The sequence below is a fragment of the Pelodiscus sinensis genome, chromosome 19 (genome assembly GCF_049634645.1).
Source record: "Pelodiscus sinensis isolate JC-2024 chromosome 19, ASM4963464v1, whole genome shotgun sequence".
Classification (NCBI taxonomy): Eukaryota; Metazoa; Chordata; order Testudines; family Trionychidae; genus Pelodiscus; species Pelodiscus sinensis.
In genome coordinates, this window is record NC_134729.1 from 5515918 (window position 1) to 5535773 (window position 19856).

Below are 19856 nucleotides of genomic sequence, written 5' to 3' on the forward strand. Positions count from 1 at the left end.
GCAGTAAGGATGCCTCTGCCCGGCTCTGGCGCATGGAGTCAGAGCAGGCTCTGGGGCATGGGCGTTATGTATCTTACACTCTAGGACAGGGGCGGGGGGACCGTTGGGGGGGAGGGCTGCTGACCCACAGAAAAAACAGTCGGGGCCGCACACAAGCAAGAAGCAAAAATAAAAACAGCCCTGACTGACGTGGCCCCCGACTGAGGAGAAAGATCCTCCCCACGTGCCCCTCACACACCAGAGCCTGGGGGGGCCCAGCCTGGTAGATTTTGTGTGCTCCAGCCCTGCGGTGGGGCAGTGGGGGAGGCTGGAGCCTTGGGGGCCTGAGGTTCCCCACCCCTGCTCTAGAGCCATGCAGGGCCAGCCTCAGGACAGCCAGGGTCTGAAGGGGCCAGTGCTACTCCCCTGGAGCCCTGAACAGTTGCTGGGCAGCCGGCGGAGAGTCCCAGGGCTCCAACTGGCGGGCGAGCTGACAGCAGACGCCACCCACCCCCTGCGGATAGCTCCCTCCCGTTGAAGGAGCAGGGCAGAGCCTGCGGGGCCCCAGGGAGCACCGACTGCGGGAGGCAACAGCCCAGCGCCTGAGCTCAGGGCTGGGAGGGGGGCCCAGGCAGCTGCGGTGAGGTGCAGCTGTGCAAGCAGGCAGCGTATTGCACTGGAGAAAGGGCCAGTGTCCAAAAGGAAAGAGGCCTGCATGGACCGGGGTGGCCTCCGACTGATTTCTGAGGGAATTCCGGTCTCCCCAAAGGCTGCTGGAGGGTTCCCCAAGGCAAGGGGTGAGAGCCTGGGGCAAACAGCCAGTGGGGGAGCCCCCTGCTGCCAGCCAGCCTGGGCACAGTCAGGGGAGACACAGCCGGGCTGTACCTTCCAGGAAGATATTCATGTTCTCGTTGCACATGTTGGAGTTGCAGCAGCGCGTGGCGTATTCCTTCTCCGAACTCGAGCACTGCAACTGGGTGTCTTTGCCCAGGCAGCCCTTCTTCTTGAATACCTTCCCGCTATCCAGATTTTTGCTCACAAAACACACCTTCCCCTGGCAGGTGTGATTGTTACACGACTCCAAGTCACAGGCACATGTGACCTTCTCTGTGGGACACAAATGAGGCAGCACGATTCACGGACGGAGCGGAGCCGGGTGGGGCACATTGGGCTCTCTCCACATTCCAGCAAAAGGCGTTATTCCTCGTAGAATGAGGTTTACCGCTGTTGACAAAACTACCACGTTCTGTCGACTTACTGTTGACAGAACTTGGCTGTAGTGTAGACGCAGGTATAGTTTTGTCGACAAAACCCTGTAGTCTAGATACACCCTGAGGGTATGTCTACACTACAAAGTTAATTCGAACTAACAGACGTTAGTTCGAATTAACTTTGATAGGCGCTACACATACAAACCGCTAGTTCGAACTTAATTCGAACTAGCGGAGCGCTTAATTCGAACTAGGTAAACCTCATTCTACGAGGACTAACGCCTAGTTCGAATTAAGTAGTTTGAATTAAGGGCTGTGTAGCCCCTTAATTCGAACTAGTGGGAGGCTAGCCCTCCCCAGCTTTCCCTGGTGGCCACTCTGGGCACCACCAGGGAAACTCTTCTGCCCCCTCCCGGCCCTGGAGCCCTTAAAGGGGCACGGGCTGGCTATGGTGCCCGTGCCAGGTGCAAGCCTGCCAGCACCCAGCCAGCAGACCCTGCACCTGGCATGGCTCGAGCCAGCCACCCGCTGCCACCCAGCCCTCCGCCTCTTCCCGGGACCAGGCTGGCGGCTCCCAGGACCCTGCCCGGGGCTGCAAGAGGCGGGCGCCCGCCTGGTCTAGTGCGGAGATCGTGGACCTCATCCACGACCTCCGCACTAGGCACAGGAAAGTGGCCGTCTAGGGCAGGATAGCTGCCAGCCTGGCCACCCAGGAGCAGGTTTGCATGAAAATCAGGGTTGTCCAGTGAGACCCCCGACCCTGAGCCCTGAGCTTAGAACATAAGAACATAAGAATGGCCGTACTGGGTCAGACCAAAGGTCCATCTAGCCCAGTAGCCTATCTGCCGACAGCGGCCAACACTAGGTATCCTGGAGGGGATGGACCGAAGACAATGACCAAGCCATTTGTCTCGTGCCATCCATCTCCAGCCTTCCACAAACAGAGGCCAGGGACACCATTTCTATCCCCTGGCTAATACCACTCCATGGACCCAACCTCCATGACTTTATCTAACTTCTCTTTAAACTCTGTTATAGTTCTAGCGTTCACAGCCTCCTGCAGCAAGGAGTTCCACAGGTTGACTATTTGCTTTGTGAAGAAGAACTTTCTGTTATTAGTTTGAAGCCTGCTACCCATTCATTTCATTTGGTGTCCTCTAGTCCTTCTATTATGGGAACTAATGAAGAACTTTTCTTTATGCACCCTCTCCACACCACTCATGTTTTTATAGACCTCTATCATATCCCCCCTCAGTCTCCTCTTTTCTAAGCTGAAAAGTCCCAGTCTCTTTAGCCTCTCTTCATATGGGACCTGTTCCAAACCCCTGATCATTTTAGTTGCCTTCCCCTCTCCCACCTCCTTTTCCCAGTCTCCCCGAGTTTTGTTAAATAAAGAGAGTTTCTATTTTTGACCACACATGACCTTTATTTTGTACATCAGGAAGGGGGCTAGGGAGGGGTAAGTGGAAGGATGTGAGGGAGGAATGGGGTACGAGCCCCCGATGAGGAGGATTGGGGTGGCTCTGCGGGCTCCTCGGGGTGGAAACTCTCCTGCAGCCCCCTGATTGACCCCCCCCAGATGGCAGCCTGCGGCAAGTGCAGCCGGGCTGATGGCCGAGTGCTGTGATGTGCCGAGTGTGGGCACTCAGGGCACTCCAAGCCAGGACTGCTTTGCAAGCGGAGAACCTCTGAGAACTGTCTGTCCGGGGTGGGGGTCGGGTCCCTTTAAGCACAGCCCTCGGCTAGCCTGAGACAGCAGCTCCACGCTCTAAGTCCTAACCTGATGCCCTGCCGGCACTGCTTCTGGCCAGCCTTAACCTCGGTTCAGGGTCCACTCAATGTGGACATGCTAGTTCGAATTAGCAAAATGCTAATTTGAACTAGTTTTTAGGTCTAGATGCACTAGTTCGAATTAGCTTAGTTCGAATTAACTAATTCGAATTAAGTTAGTTCAAATTAGTGCTGTAATGTAGACATACCCTGAGATACTAACAAAAAATATATATATAGTATCATAAGCTTTCTTTGGCAAAACCCACTTCATGAGGTGTAATGCTCAAAAAGCTTATGATAATATATATGTTTATGATAGTCTCTAAGGCTATGTCTAGATTGCAAGCCTCTTTCGAAAGATACTTTTGAAAAAGAGTGTCTAGACTACAACCAGTACTTTCGAAAAAGCAAGCCTCCTTTTCGAAAGAGAGCACCCAGGCAGTCTGGATGCTCTCTTTCGAAAAAGCATAGTTTGCATGACATAGCGCCTTTTTTCAAAAGAGCACTTTCGAAAAAAGGCGTTATTCCTTGTAAAACGAGGTTTTCCGCAGTCGAAAAAACTGCCACGTTCTTTCGATTTACTTTAGAAAGAACGTGGCAGCAGTCTAGATGCCCGGGAAGTTTTTTCGAAAAAAGGCCACTTTTTTCGAAAAAACCCTATAGTCTAGACACACCTGAAGGGTACGTTTAAGCTGCACTCTAAAATTGAAATAAGATACGCGATTTGCGCTACGCAAATTGTGTATCTTATTTCAATTTTATTTTGAAATAGGCTATTCTGAAATTTGGCATGTCTACAAGGCACCAAATTTTGAAATAAAGCACTATTTTGAGACATCCCTTATTCCTCATGGAACAATGTTTACAAGGATGCCAAAATAGCGTGTCTGTTAATTTAAAAATTATTTTGAAATAGCGGATGTGTTCCTTGGGTGTGGGGTAGCTATTTCGGGATACCTATGGGTACGTCTACACTGCATGGCTATTTCGGGATACCACAGATATCCTTTTTCGAAATAACAGGCGTGCTATTTTGCCACGAGGGATAAGGAATGGCTCGAAATAGTGCGTTATTTTGAAATTTGGCACTGTAGACATGCCAAATTTTGAAATAGCCTATTTCCAAATTAGATCGAAATAAGATTATGCAACTTGTGTAGCGCAAATTGCGCATCTTATTTTGAGTTTAGGGTGCTGTGCAGACGCATCCTAAGGTGCAATTTGTTGTTTTTAAAGTTACAGACCAGCAGAACTATCCCCCTTTGACTTCAATATCTGTATGAAATTTAAATTACTTTTATCTCTGGCCTCTTTCATAGCTTGGGCCCATCTCTAACATGCCCCTCCAGCTTTCTGACAGTGCTGAGCGTAACAACAGGGCCTCACATCTTGCATCCTTGGTTTGGCACTGGACAGCTGGGAGCAGAGGGAAGAACCTAACCCTGGGCTGGGGCAGTGTAGACATAGCCTAAGAATTTCCTCCCATGAGCAAAATGAATTTTGTGTTGTGCACCAGTACTGAGTTCATGTGGCTTGTTTGGATGTGCCACTGTGGCACCCAAGTTATTAATAAATATTTTTAAACCTTTCCCTTTTCTCTCTGCTGCCATGTCTCCTCCCCTTGTTCCATCATCTCCCCTGGTGCCTGCTGCCCCCCAACTCCTCACCCTCCTCTGCTGTCCTGACTCCTGCCCTTCTCACTGCCCTCAGCCCTCCTGTAATCTGCCCCTCTCCACCAGCCCTTCTCTCCCCCTTGTGCCCACTCCTCCAGTAGCCCCACTCTGATCATGTGAGCTACCCCTCCTCATCCCCTCTTCTAACACCTCCCTCTACACACCTGCCCTGCATCCCTCCTCTGGTGCTGGTCCCTCCCCTGCAGGTGTCTGCCATTCTGCTTCACCCCCAGAATCCCCTGGCACCTGCATCTTCTCTTATTCCTGCATCCTCCTGGTGCCTCCCCCTTTCCTCACTGCCTGCCCCCTTTGCCCTCTTTTTCCCTGATGTCCACCCTCTCCCCTCCCTCTGCCCCCATTTCCCTTATGCCCTTGTGCCCTCACACATGACTTGCTCCATCCCTGCCTTCCTCATGCCCACCCCTCCTCCTCCATCCCCCAATGCCCTTACCCTCTTCCCTCCTAGCATCACCCTGTCCCCCTCCCACTGACACCTCCCCTCCTGCCCTTTTCCTCATTGTCTGCACTTGGCCCCCTGGCATTTGTCTGTCCTCTACCCTGTCCCATTGGTGCCTTCCCCTTTCTTCCCCCTCTCTCCTCCCCCTCCGCACAAGCCCCTTCCTCCCCCCTCCCTCCCCTACCTTCTGCCTTCCACTTTGTGGGGCCAGAGTCTGCACTCCGTCCCCAGACTCCAAACCCGCAAAGCAGTGCCCAGAAGTTTTAAAATCCCGGGCCGTGATGTTACGTCATGCTCGAGGGTCTCCCTGCCCACCGGTTTGAGCACGCCGTGCATGGCAGCAGCAGCCGACAAGGGGGAGCTCAGTGAAGGTTGTGCACAGCAGGGATGCTCTGGTGCTGGGATGGGAGTTCGCGTGGGGGGGCCAGAGCCTGCTCCAGCTCCAAATATTGGTAGAGCATGGGCACCACGAGCCCATGCAACTCGCCACCCATGAAGAGGAGCCCATCTGCAGGAAAAGCCCTCGTTATTTAAGACTATTCCAGACCTTCTTGTCTCCAGCCCTTTCTTAAAGCATGTGACTTAACACTGGAAGAGAGGTCAGTGACAAATGAGGGGAAACAACGCACCCCTGGTCATGTGAAATAGAACCCAGGAATCCTGACTCCCAGCGCCCGTCTCTGACCACTAGGCAGTGCTGCCTCACCAGGCAGACACTCAGTGGCCTGAATAAACTGCCAGGGACAGTGACTTATTTTGAGAGGCGGAATATAAATACATCTCCAAATCGCCAGCCATTTATTTCAGCTTCCTGTATGCTCCCGAAAGAAACAGCCGTCCTCTGGGAACCCGGCATTTTTGTTAGTCACGCTGGCTTTTCAGCTACGTACCTTCTGGAAAGCTCTGTGCAAAAGTCAGAACGGCCAGGAGGAAGCTCCCAATGGCTCCTTGCAGCATTTTCTCTGGAGAAAAGAGAAGGAATGAATAGCGCAGCCTCACAATTCTGTCACGTCTTTCCCCTGGGGGATGCAAACGCCCTTTGCCACTGCAAATTGGTATTATCGTGGTGCAATTCTATTATATCGGGGGGGGGGGGGGGAGTTCACGTCATGTGTCCCTGAGAGGCAGCCACATCACATCTGGGCTGGAATGGGTCAGCTGCTTAGCAGTCGCTCAGCAAAGCTACACAATGGCCTTAGAGGAAGTAAAGGATTTTGCAGTCAACTGGAATTGGAGGGGAGGGGAGGGACAGGATGGAGGTAGGTAGGACAGAATTATCCAGAGTGGAACTTAGCCAGGACATCCCGGTTATCACCTCTTCCTGAGAGCGATTCCAGGAGATCTTTGCAACATATAACTTCATGGAAACCCATTCCAGCTAAACTCAGTCTCCGGGAGACCAGTCTGCGTGGGTAATGTGTGTACATAAACACAGCACAATCCCTGCATTCATTGACAGTAGTCCATAGTTACACAGAAGGGTAATAGACAGGAACGGGGTACTCTATCTTTACATGGTTTGCGAGTCTGCTAGAGGCGTTTACTGTGTTGGGGACTGGAGAAGCCACCACAAATCAGCCAGATCGGCAGGATCTTTGTAGCTAGGTCTTGCGTGTGTGTAGTAAGCATGGTTCTTTCCATGGGACTCAACCGTGTCCCGTGTTGTATTGTGGGTAAAGCAATGGACACACCAGCCTCTTTTCGTTCTAACAACTTGTGCTGCTGCTCTTCCTCTTATCCCAGGAAAAGCTGCGCCGAAGCATTTTAGAGGCTGGGCGGGCCTCCCCATCACCGAAATGCAGCCATCTCTGGAGTGGAGCACAGCACTCGATGTCCTAGAATCATAGAACACTGGAACTGGAAGGGATCTCAAGAGGTCACCAAATCCAGTGCCCTGTGCTCACGGCAGGACCAAGCACTGTCTAGCTCTGTGGTGTCCAACCAGTTCTGAAGCAGTAGCCGCTGCATTGGCTACTGCTATAGTGAACCAGCCACATTATTCTGAAGATTTAAAGAATATAGTGGCTACTGCTATAGCCAATTAGCCACACTCAGCTGGCCAATAGCCACATGTGGTTAATGGCAAGTGTGTTGGACACCCTCGATCTAGCCCATCCCTGACAGGTGTCTGTCTAACCTGCTCTTAAATATCTCCCCAGGCAATGTATTCCAGTGTTTCACCATCCTGACAGGTAGGAAGTTTTCCCTAATGTCCAGCCTAAATCTGCAGTTTAAGCCCATTGCTTCTTGTCCTATCCTCAGAGGCCCAATTTTTCTCCCTCCTCCTTGTAACATCCATCTAGAACATAAGAACATAAGAACGGCCGTACTGGGTCAGACCAAAGGTCCATCTAGCCCAGTATCCTGTCTGCCGACAGTGGCCAGCACCAGGTGCCCCAGAGAGGGTGGACCGAAGACAATGATCAAGCGATTTGTCTCCTGCCATCCCTCTCCAGCCTCTGACAGACAGAGGCCAAGGACACCATTTTGTCCCCTGGCTAATAGCCTTTTATGGACCTAACCTCCATGAATTTATCCAGCTTCTCTTTAAACTCTATTATAGTCCTAGCCTTCACAGCCTCCTCTGGCAAGGAGTTCCACAGGTTGACTACACGCTGTGTGAAGAAGAACTTTCGCTTATTAGTTTTAAACCTGCTACCCATTAATTTCATTTGGTGTCCTCTAGTTCTTCTATTTAGGGAACTAATAAATAACTTTTCTTTATTGGCCCTCTCCACACCACTCATGATTCTATCATATCCCCCCTCAGTCTCCTTTTTTCTAAACTGAAAAGTCCCAGTCGCTTTAACCTCTCCTCATATGGGACCCGTTCCGAACCCCTAATCATTTTAGTTGCCCTTTTCTGAACCCTTTCCAAGGCCAAAATATCTTTTTTCAGGTGAGGAGACCACATCTGTACACAGTATTCAAGATCTAGGTACTTGACAAAGCACAGCAGTACAGAAACCAGGGCCTGGGCTCATCCGTCACCAGCACAGCTACAGGTTTGAAACAGGGAGCCAAAAACATGCTACGTGACGTGTTCACTACCAACGTGGGGGCAGTGTCAGTGGCAGTGTCGGTGCCTGGGGGACTCAGGAAAGTCAAAGAGGGTGGTAATGCGATGCAGCAGGGCCAAAGGGGACCAGTGTAGCTAGTAGGATTTAACCAGTGCCGGACCAAGCTATACTTGACCCTGGGCAGTGGGCGCACGGCCTTGCCCCCGGGCACCAACCTATGGGGTGCGCTTGATTGAAGTGGTAAGGGGCACTGAGCGCCCGAGCGTGCGGCATATGCATGGCCCCGCCCCCGGGCACGTGGAGCCCCTTACCACTTTAATCAGGTGCCCCCTATAGGTTGGCGCTCCGGGCAGCTGCCCGGCTAGCCTGCCCCTTAATCTGGCCCTGGATTTAACTAGGTCTAAACAATAAGTCTTGCCAGATCAAAGCGCAATGGCTCGGAAAGGCCTTGTGAAGATGAGCTGAGCTTCCCTTCACCCAGGCCAAAGCTGTCCTTACCCACAGGCAGATATGCAGCAGCATCGGGCACCCGAAAACGGGGGGCACCCCTGGGTCTTAATGTCCACCCACTGGCCTCTTCCTATCCTTGGTCTATGGCTCTGTTTCCTCCCGAGTGGATCTAGTTTCTGTCAAAGTGACAAAGCCTCGCCAGGGCTGTTCGCAGACACTGAAACTGCGAAAGAGCCATTCGAGTGGTGCTGAAGTCACGTGTGCCAACCCCAGGTCTGCACTGTCGGCCTCTGAATTCAGCATGTGAGTGGACGGGCTCTGAGTTTAAAATTTGTTCTCCAATATTTCACGGGTGTGTTGCTAAAGACGATGAAATCACAGCTCTAAACAAACATCCTCCCGCGCTGCAGCCATCGGACACAGGGGCTCCAGTGTAGTAGTACTCAGGGGCGGTCCGTGACTTTAGGCGGACTTGGCTGCCTCCTAGGGCCCCGCCACCTGGGGCGCCCGATGATGATGTCAGTCCATTGACGGCCCTGCAGGCGGGGGCGCCAATTGCGCATTTCGCCTGGGGCGCCAGCTGCCGCAGCCAGCCTTAGACCACTCCTGGTAGCACTGCCTTGGGCCCCATCAGTCCTAAAGACAGCCCTGATCCAGGCTACCCCGCACCATTCCTCTATGCATCACGGTCACAGCGTCTGAGGCCAGAAGGAACCACCAGACCAGCTAAGCTGCCCTCCGCTCTCTCATGGCTGACTCGACACCGTCCAGTGACGCTGTGCCAAGCCCAATAATCTAGAGTAAAGGAGACCAAAGGGGGCTGCGCCCTAGGCGGAGAAATAGGAGAGCCCAAGGTGCATGGATTCCTGGCCATGGCTGGGAACACAGAGCTCTATGGGCCAGCGGAGGCATGCGGACCAGGCCTTCCAACGGGGTTTGGTATCAGGCTTATCAGTGATACAAATAAACGGGGAGCCGGCAGCCAAAAGTTTCCCAGCTGTTCCTGTGGAGCGGCAGGATTTTTTTTTTTATTGTTTGTTTTTTAAATTCTTCCTTGTAAAAAGGAAATTCTTGCCAAGCTAAACATGAGGAAGACTTGACCTCACCCCCTCCCCAAGTTCCCCCCACCCTCCCCCGCAGTGCAGCCGTCTCCTTCGCTTCTGGCCCCCTTTCTAAGTGGACAGGCCCCCCGGGAGCCCCAGGGTCTCCACCCACCTCCGTTCTGGGACGTCTGCGATTTCCACGTAAACAGGCTGATGGCTCCGTTTCCTGCAATTCACCGAGCCCTGCCCAGTGCCTGTTGCTGCAGACAGAACAGGAATCAAGATTGTTTAGATTCTGGCCTTGATGGGAAAAGGGAGTCATGCAAAACCGCCCAGCTCCAAGCCGCACAAACGGCTATCAGGCCCAGACAGCAGCGCCCTGGCTCCAGCCATAGGGCAGCCTCTCGGGGACCTTTCCTCCCCAAAATAACTCGGTTTGTTGTGGCTCCCCGAGGGGAAACAGTCTCAGCCCAGTGGGATGCAGGCCGGGGTGGGAGCAGGAGCTGTCTCTTGCCCAGGGGATCTGTAGCTTTTGTGGATAAAGCAGGCAGAGGCCCTTACAAGGGTGAGCAAAGTGGCTGGATCCATCTGCAGGCTGAGCGAACAGGGATCCCGAAGCCGCGCCCTCCAAATGCTGGCACAGAAGGGGCAGTGTTGCTGGGGGGAGAGAGAGGTGCTGCCCCGCAGCTGCACCCACATGTGGGCAGCACCCCCATCTGGGATCCAGTCCCCATGGCACAGATTCAGCACCAGTGTAAGCAGAAGCCACTGCTGGTGAAATCAAAGTGCCAGCACCACCTGGCCCTTCGTCTCAGACAGTTTTGGTCCTCCCCATCCTGGAATAGGCACTGCAGGCTCCCGGTGCACGTGTTTGGTTGGCAGCTGTCCTGGCAGGCTAAGCCCCATCCAGAGCTGGGCCTAGGGCTGTAGCCGAGAGACAAAGGAAGCTTCTGGGAAGTCGGCATTGGGCTGAGAGGTACCTCCAGAGAGCTGGGAAGGCTCTGTTTAGCACCATCCATTTCTTTTCTTTCCCTCCCCCTGTCTCATCGACTCTAAGGCCAGAAGGGACCATTCTGATCCTCTTAGGCCAGGTCCACACTACAGCCGAAGGTTGGCTTAAGGGATGCAACTCCAGTTACGTTGGCTCCTGCTATGTATTTTTTACGTATCTTAAGCCAAGTTTGGCGCCGTCCTTACAGCAGGAGTTTGAGGGGAGAAATGCTCTTGTCGACTTCCCTGACTCTTCGTGAGGAGCAGGAGTGCCGTCATTGGTGGGGGCACCCTCAGCGTTTGATTGAGCAGGCCTTTACTAGACCTGCTAAATCAAACTCCAGAAGATCAATCGTCACCACTCCGTCTATCGCCTTAGTCTGACATCGCAGGCCAGAGAATCTCACCCACCCTCTGCTGACCTCTGGCTGAGTGAGCCTCATGCTGAAATAATGATTTGCAGACTATAATGAATTATACAAAGTATAATTTGTATAAACCCCCAATCGGACCCCCAATCTGGTGATCAATTAGACTCTTGACACTTGGGCAAGATCCCCCCTATCCAGACACCTGGGAAAGAATTCCCTGTAAACTCAAGAGTCCCCCATTAGTGTCTCACCGCCGGCTGCCGGAGGTATTTGCTATTGGCAGATGTGGCTGGGCCATACGCCATGGGTCAGGGAGGCTGGGGGAGGCCCATCAGCCAGGCATGGCCCCACCCACACTACAGTCCCAGACCCCCACTTCAGCTGTGCCGCTGGGCTCCAGGGGCTGGCGCCACGCCGCCAACCTTCCCAGGGCTGCGGTAGTGCCACATGCTCTCCCTCCCGGTGTGTCGGGCCTGGAGGAGCTGAGGGCACTAGCTAGCCTGGGACGGGGACCAGCGGTTATGCTGGGGGGACCTCTAGGCTGCAGGGGGCACATAAGGAGCAGGGTCTCAGGCTTGGGGGCTAGTGGTCCGTTCATACACTGCCCATGATACAACTGAGCTTCTTCTGTCCTTCATTTCCTTCCCTTCTCTCTTTCTTCCTCCCTTCTCTTCTTTCCCATGTTCTCTGATCCCTTCCGCCACCTCCATCTCCCCCTTCATCTGTGTTCCCTCTCTCCCTCCTATGCTAACACAGATGGCTCATGGGCTCTTTAAGCCCCTCAGCTTGGACTGCAAAGACCCAAAGCATCTCTGTCACAAGTAGCCCTGTGACCCAAGCCTGAGCTTTCTGGTTCTCATCAAGGTCTGCGGGAGGGGGAGGGGTGTCCCGAGAGCAGCTGAGAACTCGCTTTATTCTGCTGCTTTCCCGGCAGCTGCTTCGAGAAGGAAGCTTCTGCTCCAGAAACGGAGACTTTAATTTCCTGCACCCTCGGCACGTGTGCCACCGTTCACATGTTCTCTGTAGCTCTCTAACCTCGTCAGGTCTCCACAGCCTTGGAGCCCTGGCTGGTACCAACTACACCCCTAAGATCAGAACCAAGTGCAGGGCTTGGGATGGAGTGCCAGGCTGTCAAATCTGCCTCTACACCAATCCCTAGTCTTAGCGCTGAGCTACAAGGTCAGAGGCTGAGCAGGACTGAACTTTGAGAAAGCCCAGCTGGGAACATCGTCTCTGCATTGTTTCTAGGATCAGCCCCCTGGATCCAACCCTCCAATTAACCGAAGTGCTTTGATTTCATCACCCACCTTTTGTTTTAATTCACAGACTATCCTGCAGGCGCAGGACACCCCAAGGGCAGTGCCTGGAGCAACATCCCCTCCTCCTAAGCCAACTGACGCACAAAAGGGTCCAACAGGCAGCAGCAGCAGTGGACAGAAAGTCAATCCCAAGTGTCAAGTCCTTCCCATTTTAGCCTCTGGAGTGAGTAACACAGGGAAAATTTTTTTTTAAAAATTGTTGCCCTGCTGGAAGAGTTGATGGTACCATCAATCACAGCCCTGGTTAAAAGAACATAAGAACGGTCACACTGGGTCAGACCAAAGGTCCATCCAGCCCAGTGTCCTGTCTGCCGACAGTGGCCAGTACCAGATGCTCCAGAGGGAGAGAACACAACAGGTAATCCTCACTATCATCCATTTCCAGACAAACAGGGCTAGGGACACCATTCCTACCCATTCTGGCTAATAGCCATTGATGGACCTAACCTCAATGAATCAATCTAGCTCTTTTCTGAACCCTGTTAAAGTCCTAGTCTTCACCGCAGGAGCTGCCAGGCACCCAGGCTGCAAAAGGATAGTACAGTATCTGTAAGGCATTTTAAGTTACTTTCACCTTTGGGTGTAAGAGCATAAGAACAGCCAATCTGGGTCAGAACAAAGGTCCATCTAGCCCAGTGTCCTGTCTGCCAACAGTGGCCAATACCAGCTGCCCCAGAGGCAAGGAACACAACAGGTAATCATCACGTGATCCCTCCCCTGTCATCCATTTCCAGACAAACAGAAGCTAGGGACACCATTCCTACCCATTCTGGCTAATAGCCATTGATGGACTTAACCTCCATGAATCCATCTAGCTCTTTTTTGAACCCTGTTAAAGTCCTAGTCTTTACAACATCCTCTGGCATGGAGTTCCACAGGTTGACTGTGCGCTGAGTGAAGAAAAACTTCCTTTTGGTTTTTTTAAACCTGCTGCCTATTAATTTCATTTGGTGACCCCTAGTTCTTATATTGTGGGAATAAGTACATAACTTTTCCTTATTCACTTTTTCCATACCAGTCATAATTTTATAGACCTCTATCATATCCACCCTTAATCTCTTCTTTTCTAAAATGAAAAGTCCAAGTCTTTTTAATCTCTCTTCATATGGAACCCGTTCCAAACCCTTAATCATTTTTTGTTGCCCTTTTCTGAACCTTTTCCAATGCCAATATATCTTTTTTGAGATGAGGCGACCACATCTGTACGCAGTATTCAAGATGTGGGCGTACCATGGTTTTATATAGAGGCAATAAGATATAGGAAAACACAAGGCTGTGCCAGCCACCTTTCATTCATACCACACAGAAGAAGCCAAGCCTCTTATATGTAAGGATAGCCAGACACAAGAGAAGCTACTGCCCAAGTCACTAGGCTGTGTAGCAAGGCTGGATCAAGAATGACCCCAGGGAGATCAGTGTGGTTTCGCTCTGGCACATTGCAAATGTAGGCGCTAAAGGGTTTTCTGACATCTGAGAAAAGCAGAGCCCACAAAACCAGGAGTCAGCAAGAGAAACAATCATGATACTAACCCGGGGAAGCAGACACCTACTGCTTGGTGCGCAGGACTGGCTTGAGACGCTGGCTTGGAAATTCTGAGTAAAGAAGCCGCCTGCTCTTTTTTCCTTCATTCATTATAAATAAACCAAGTTATAGCAGAGAAATCCCTAAAGTGCATCGTTAATTTCTCCCTTAATGCAAACAACTAGGTGAGGCGCCGCATATTGGCAAGCTAATCAGGACAGAAGAGGCGACCTTATCTTGTCTTGACCCTTTGCACCGCACATACATAAATAGAGGTACCAGGTCCTCAGCTTCCGTAAATCATCGTAGCTCCGGTGGAATAAATAGAAGCACATTCGTTTACACAAGCTGAGAACCTGGGTGAGGATAGTCAGTTAAAGGAACGTCCATTCCACCTCTTCCACACATGTGCTGGACTCTCATTGCTCATTAAAAGTGCTGTCATACGGGTGGAACTCGGGTAAATATTGCATTTTATTAATACCAGCAGAACTGACTTAAATGGGGCCTGTGTATTGTGCAATCTTGCCTTAATCTTTGTATTCATGCCCGTCAGTGTAAAAGAAGCTCTTTGCATATATTTATTTATATATATTAAAATCCCGGGGCTATGAAATCGCCCAAAATGGACGGTGAATTTGGCAGGACCTATCACAGATGCATCTCTTAAGAATGTGGGTGGAGACTGCAAAGTTAGAAAGCTGGAAGAGTGCTCCGAGCTGCCATTCCCCACCGGCCACTGTGGCTCAGAGCACACAAGGAAGCAGGGCTCTGAATGCAGGCAGATGACTTGCTGTCTCTCCTTGGCCCTCTTGGCCCCACTCCCGTCTCCCACAAGCAATGGGCCGGCCCAGGATCTCACTGTCACTGTAAGGCCAGCTCCGCTCTTCGCGCAGCACAGAGCTGGTTTTATAAATCTGGGGTGTGCTTAGTACTGGGGAAAGGCGTCAGATAGAAACCCCCGAGGTCCTCTCCGTACTGGACCAGCCTGTAGGCATCCTGCCTGCCTGCCAAAACCTGGTTCCAAATCCAAGTGCCCCCTTGGAGAATTTTCCTTTAATGGAAACAGTTGCCTCTCCAGTTCTATCAGAAGCCCTAATGGTGCCATGGGAGGACCATCTGAGCATGTGACAGCTCAGGCTTTGTGGCTCATTCAGGCCTTGGTCTATCTGCCTTCCATGATGGTGGTTTCTGGACTTGTGTCTGGAAGGAACTTGACTGTGTCTCACCAAACTCCTGATGCCAAGAGCCTCCAGCACGTTCTGTTCCCATCCAGCGGGCCTGGATTCTAACCAGCCCCTGGGCTTGAGACACGCGCGCCCGGTGCAAAGCAGGTCTCCGAATGGCAGAAAGGCAGCGCCTTGCATTGTGTAACCACCCAGCGCGGCCAGGAATTGTCCCCAGAGGACATGACCGTCCTGTGCTGGGTCTCAGAGTTGGGCTCCAGCATGGGCCTGGAGAACTACACTGCCATTGGACAACCCTGAAGCCTGAGTCTGCAGACCTGGCTAACCCCGGCTGTGCGGCATGCCCTCGATCGCAGCGTAGATGAGCAAGACAGATGTCTGGAAGTCTCCGTTTTTGGGATCCTGATCTTGGGCCTGATTTTCAGAGGTGCTGAGTGTGGCAGTGTGTCAGGGACCCCCCTAATCCTGCACCCCATCTACAGCATGATGAGACTCCACCAGCCAGTAGAATAGAGAGGGTTTATTGCTTCTCCAGGATACAGCACAGAATAGACGTGACATGGACATAAGGAGTTGGGGGCTGGCAGTCCTAGACCCCTTGGGGCAAGGGGACATAGGCCCCTCCACTCCCAGCCCTCTGCTTAGTCTCTTCTCTCCATGTTTTCCCAGTCAAATTAGCTCTTCCCCAAAACCACACCCTTCCTTTGTTCAAACTCCTTCCCTCTTCAGTAAGAGCTGGTTGGGCCATGGTCTACACATCAGGGCCCTCAAGGCAAACCCACGCTGGGCAGTGCTTACAGACAGAGGCCAGTAAGGGTCATCCACAGCCCAAGCATAGCACCCAGCTTACCGCAGGGACACCCCTGATCCTACCTGCCCCAGGGCCGCCAGCTTTCTGCTGTTTCATCCCATCCAGGCCTGACTTGAACCCACACCCCTGTCCTCCTCAGGAGAGCACCCTAGGCCACACAGGAGTCTGCCCCACTACCTTATGGCACTCACCTGGGAAGGATAGGGTTGTGGGTTCAAGTCCTGCCTCCCCCAGGTCAGGACCATACTACATTACACAGAGCCCCCTAACTCCAACTGAAGTCTGGGAGCTTTGGGTGCTCAGCACCTCTGAGAATTGGACCCCAGAGGGTTTGGCGATTGAGACCTAACTCTTTCTCCTCTTCCAACACCCTTCCTCACCTGAGCTACTAGCTCCCTTTGCACCATGTGGGCCACACTGGAGAACAGTTTAATGAACTGATGCGAAACCAAAGCAGGAACAAGACTCCTCAACAAAGCAATCCCCGTCCCCCCCAGTCAAATGAGATGCACGGTTTGTGCAGTCCCAGGCGCACCAGGGCGAGATCTAGGGTTAGCGCCCAGCAAACCCTGAGCAGAAAAGCCTCTTTTGTTTATCGCATGACCTGGTTCCTTATTTTTCTTCCCTGAGAATCAGTAGCTCCCAGCGCACATGAGCGCATGGCCCGCAACCCGTGTCAGCCCTGTGCCAGGAGGCAGCAGATGTAAGCAGTTTCCTGGACACAGCTGCTTTCGGCTGGTGTTGGAGGTGCCGAGGTTCCCCCTGAGGTCAGAGGCAGCCGGGGGAGTGCTCAGCCCTCGACAAACCAGGCTAGATTTGTTGCTAGATCATGGGTTGCTAGATCAAAAGCCCACTGAACTCAGTGGGAGTTTTTCTGTTTAGTTCAATGGGCTTCGAACCTAAATCGGAGACCTGCAGAGATTCCCCTCCTCCCTCCGGCCCATCAGTACAGCGCTGGCCGGGGGCACTGGGCAGTGACATCTACCACTGACGCTTTCGGGAGCTGGTCACTGGTGTGCTCCAAGGCACATGCTGTATCCCTAGGGCTGCAGACAATGCAGAGTTGGAGCCAGAGATCCGATTCACCTGGCTCCGAGGTCTAGTTCAGGCCCATTTCGGAGCTGAACGGAGCCCTAGAGGCTGCCCCGGCATTTGTTCCAGAAACATTGGCATGCCTGGTGCAACGTGCCCAGAGCCAGCAGATGCCTTGAGCAGCCGTGTTGCACAGCACGGGCTCTGTGCTACCCTGTGCTCCAGGCAGTTGCTACACTAGAAATCAGAGAAACAGGTTTTGTTATTTAAAAAAAAAAAAAGAAAATTAGCCCAGACGCCCCCTCCCCACCCACATGTTTATTTTCTCTTAAATTCTCTGTGGGAGAGAAACAGGAGGACCAGGCTGATTTTTGGTTTGTGCCGAGAACGGGAAAGGGATTTTTTTCGAGCCTGGAAGCTTTTTAGAAACAACAAACGCTGCAAAGCTCTCTGACCCCCTCCTGGGATGCGTGCCCCCTTCCAGCCCCGAATATCCTATCCAGCTACAGGACAGCAACAGCCCCTTCCTTGCACACCCCAGTGTTCCATTTGCTTTCTCCACATGGCGGGACATTACGCTAAGGCCGAGCTACCTGACTTTCTTTCCTGAGCAGTTTAGGAATTCTGTGCAGGGGAGGCGTTCTATCCTAGGCTGAATTTCATTTGCTACCATGTTGCCCGTTCCCTCAACTTGATTAGGTCCCTCTGGAGCTCCACACGGTCTTGCCTAACCTAAATCATTTTGTGTTCTCTGCAAATTGTGCACTCTGCCTGGTTTCCTTCGTTCCCAGATCAGTAATTAATATAATTAAATAACATCAGCTCCAAAATAGCCCCTGCTGGTAACTTGCTTTGGTGACCATCTCTTTGTAATCTTTGTTTTTCCATCTCTTACCCAATTTCTGACCCAAGATAGCCCTTTGCCTCTGATATCTGGGCTACTGAGCTGCCTCAGTAACCTCTTATGAGGAACTTTGTAAAAGGCCGTTTGGAAAGTCTAAATGAATCGTGTCAATTGGTTCTCCTTTGTCTGCTCTTTTATAGAAAACGGTCAGGAATTTGAATAGCTTGGTGAACAGAGTTTTCCTTTTCAGAAGCCGGGGTGCTTCGACTCTGTCATATCAATCATTTCCCAGTTCTTTGTAATTCCATCATCTCAACTAATTTACCAGAATTGAGTCTGCACTTTGCTACATTTCTCCTAACGCCTTTTGGAAATAGCTGCAAAACATTTGCTACTCTCCAATCCTACCGTCTGGCAGCAAGATTTTATTGCACGACTTGTCCCGCGCTAGATCCATTGCACAGCCTATCATGGTCGTTTACATAGTGTGTCATCTTCTGAAAAGGGACTCAGGGCCCGTTTCTGACTTCAGTTACCATGGTGTCAATCCAGAGCTATCCCACTGATGGCAACTGAGACAAGGCCTGATTCTAAGCGCAGCAGTGCAAGTCCTGCAGGCTTCAATGTGGTTACTCTGATTTATCTTCAAGCCACAGAGCATATCTCAGAAGCAAGCAGTGCCTGAAAGTGGATCTGAGTCTAAAGCGGAGAGTCTCTCCTCCATCGTGGAGAAAGGGGGACCCAAAGAACAGTCTGATGCAGGAAGCCAACTGGGGACAAAACAAAGGGGGTGAGGCCGGGGCTACAATATGGGGCAGCTGCTGTGAGCGAGCAGCGCTCTCCCGAGAGCTGAGGAGCGGCCCATTTAGTTGCACGCGTTCCGCTTTTGGTAGCAACCTGAGAATAGCCCGACACCCCCAGAGAGCAGTTCATTCCAACTCACCTACGGCTCCTTCCCTCTCATTGACAGCACCGGCCCAGAGGAGAGGCTGCGTGTGGGCGGGCAGGCTCTGCAGCGCCTCTGGAGACGCAACGGAACCCTGCCTGACCCAGATCCGGGCGTCTTCTATCCGGCTGTCTGTCTGCTGCCAGTGGGGCGGTGCTGACCGGTTCCCGGGGCCAGAGGCAATTCTCCTTCGGTTACAGAGTCTGGATCCCAGGCTTCGACGGACACGGTTCCAGCTCCCCCCAGGCGCTGCGAGCTTCCGCCTGAAGCAGATTCACGGGTCAGCCTCCGTCCTCCCCTCTCCACGCAGCAACCTTGCCAGATTTGCAAAGGGACGCTGGCCCGGCAGAGCTTTGGCTCTGGTGGTTACTCCAGCGGCTGTCGCCTGCCCTAGTTGGCGAGAGGGGAGTGTGCCTCTAGCTTCCCTCCCCAGTCCCAGGGGCTGGCCTCTCTCTCCCTGTGGCCCAAACGCGGCGGATTGGCAAGATCTCTGAGTTCTGGATGTGGGAGAAGTCAAAAAATGTTTCTTATTACTGCCTCTTCCTGCCTGGCTTTTCTCCACCACTCCCAGCTAATAAAGCATTTCCTATTGCTGAGCCTACAGCCACAGCCTAGCTCCCTTCCTCCTGCACACACCGGCCCCTGCTCCATCACGATTGTTCTCCCTCCCTCCCAGGCCCCGGCCAAACAACTCCCCCCCCCCCCCCCCGCCAGGGTGTGTGGCTAGGCCGTGTTCCCGGCCCTGCCTCAGTCTCCCGTCAAAACCAGCTCTGGGACCTGTGTCTGAACCCAGCCTCCTCAGGGAGCAGCCAGGAGCCTAGGGTTTGGCAGCAATCGAGCTGACTTAGTTTACTTGGCCGGAGTGGGAGCAGGCGAGGGCATTCTGGGAGCGATTCTGGTAGCTCAGGTGGGGCCAGTGTAGGGGTGACTTGTGAGTGGGGCTGGGAGGCAACTGGGGAACGTGTTAGTAGCAACGTATTGGTGAGAAGCTCTGCTCCTGTCACTCTAGACTGCAGGGTTTTTTTGAAAAAAGTGGCCTTTTTTCGAAAAACCTTCCCCTGCGTCTAGACTGCCGCCGCGTAAATGGAAAGAACGCGGCAGTTTTTTCGGCTGTGAAAAGCCTCGTTTTACGAAGAATAATGCCTTTTTTCGAAAAAAGGCGCTATGTCATGCAAACTGTGCTCTTTCGAAAGAGAGCATCCAGACTGCCTCGGTGCCCTCCTTCGAG

The 19856-nt window shown here is 52.5% G+C and overlaps 1 protein-coding gene across 1 annotated transcript in view; it reads right to left on the minus strand.

The window, feature by feature from the left end:
• Nucleotides 1–19263, minus strand: part of ACVRL1 (activin A receptor like type 1) — a 41333-nt gene extending 22070 nt beyond the window's left edge. The window contains exons 1-4 of the mRNA XM_075902033.1: nt 18626–19263; nt 9779–9866; nt 5984–6055; nt 865–1086 (exon numbers count right to left, since the gene is read on the minus strand). Coding sequence (XP_075758148.1) covers nt 865–1086; nt 5984–6050 — 289 coding nt within the window. The 5' untranslated portion in view covers nt 6051–6055; nt 9779–9866; nt 18626–19263. The remainder of the gene's footprint in view (nt 1–864; nt 1087–5983; nt 6056–9778; nt 9867–18625) is intronic.
• Between the last annotated feature and the right edge of the window lie 593 nt (nt 19264–19856).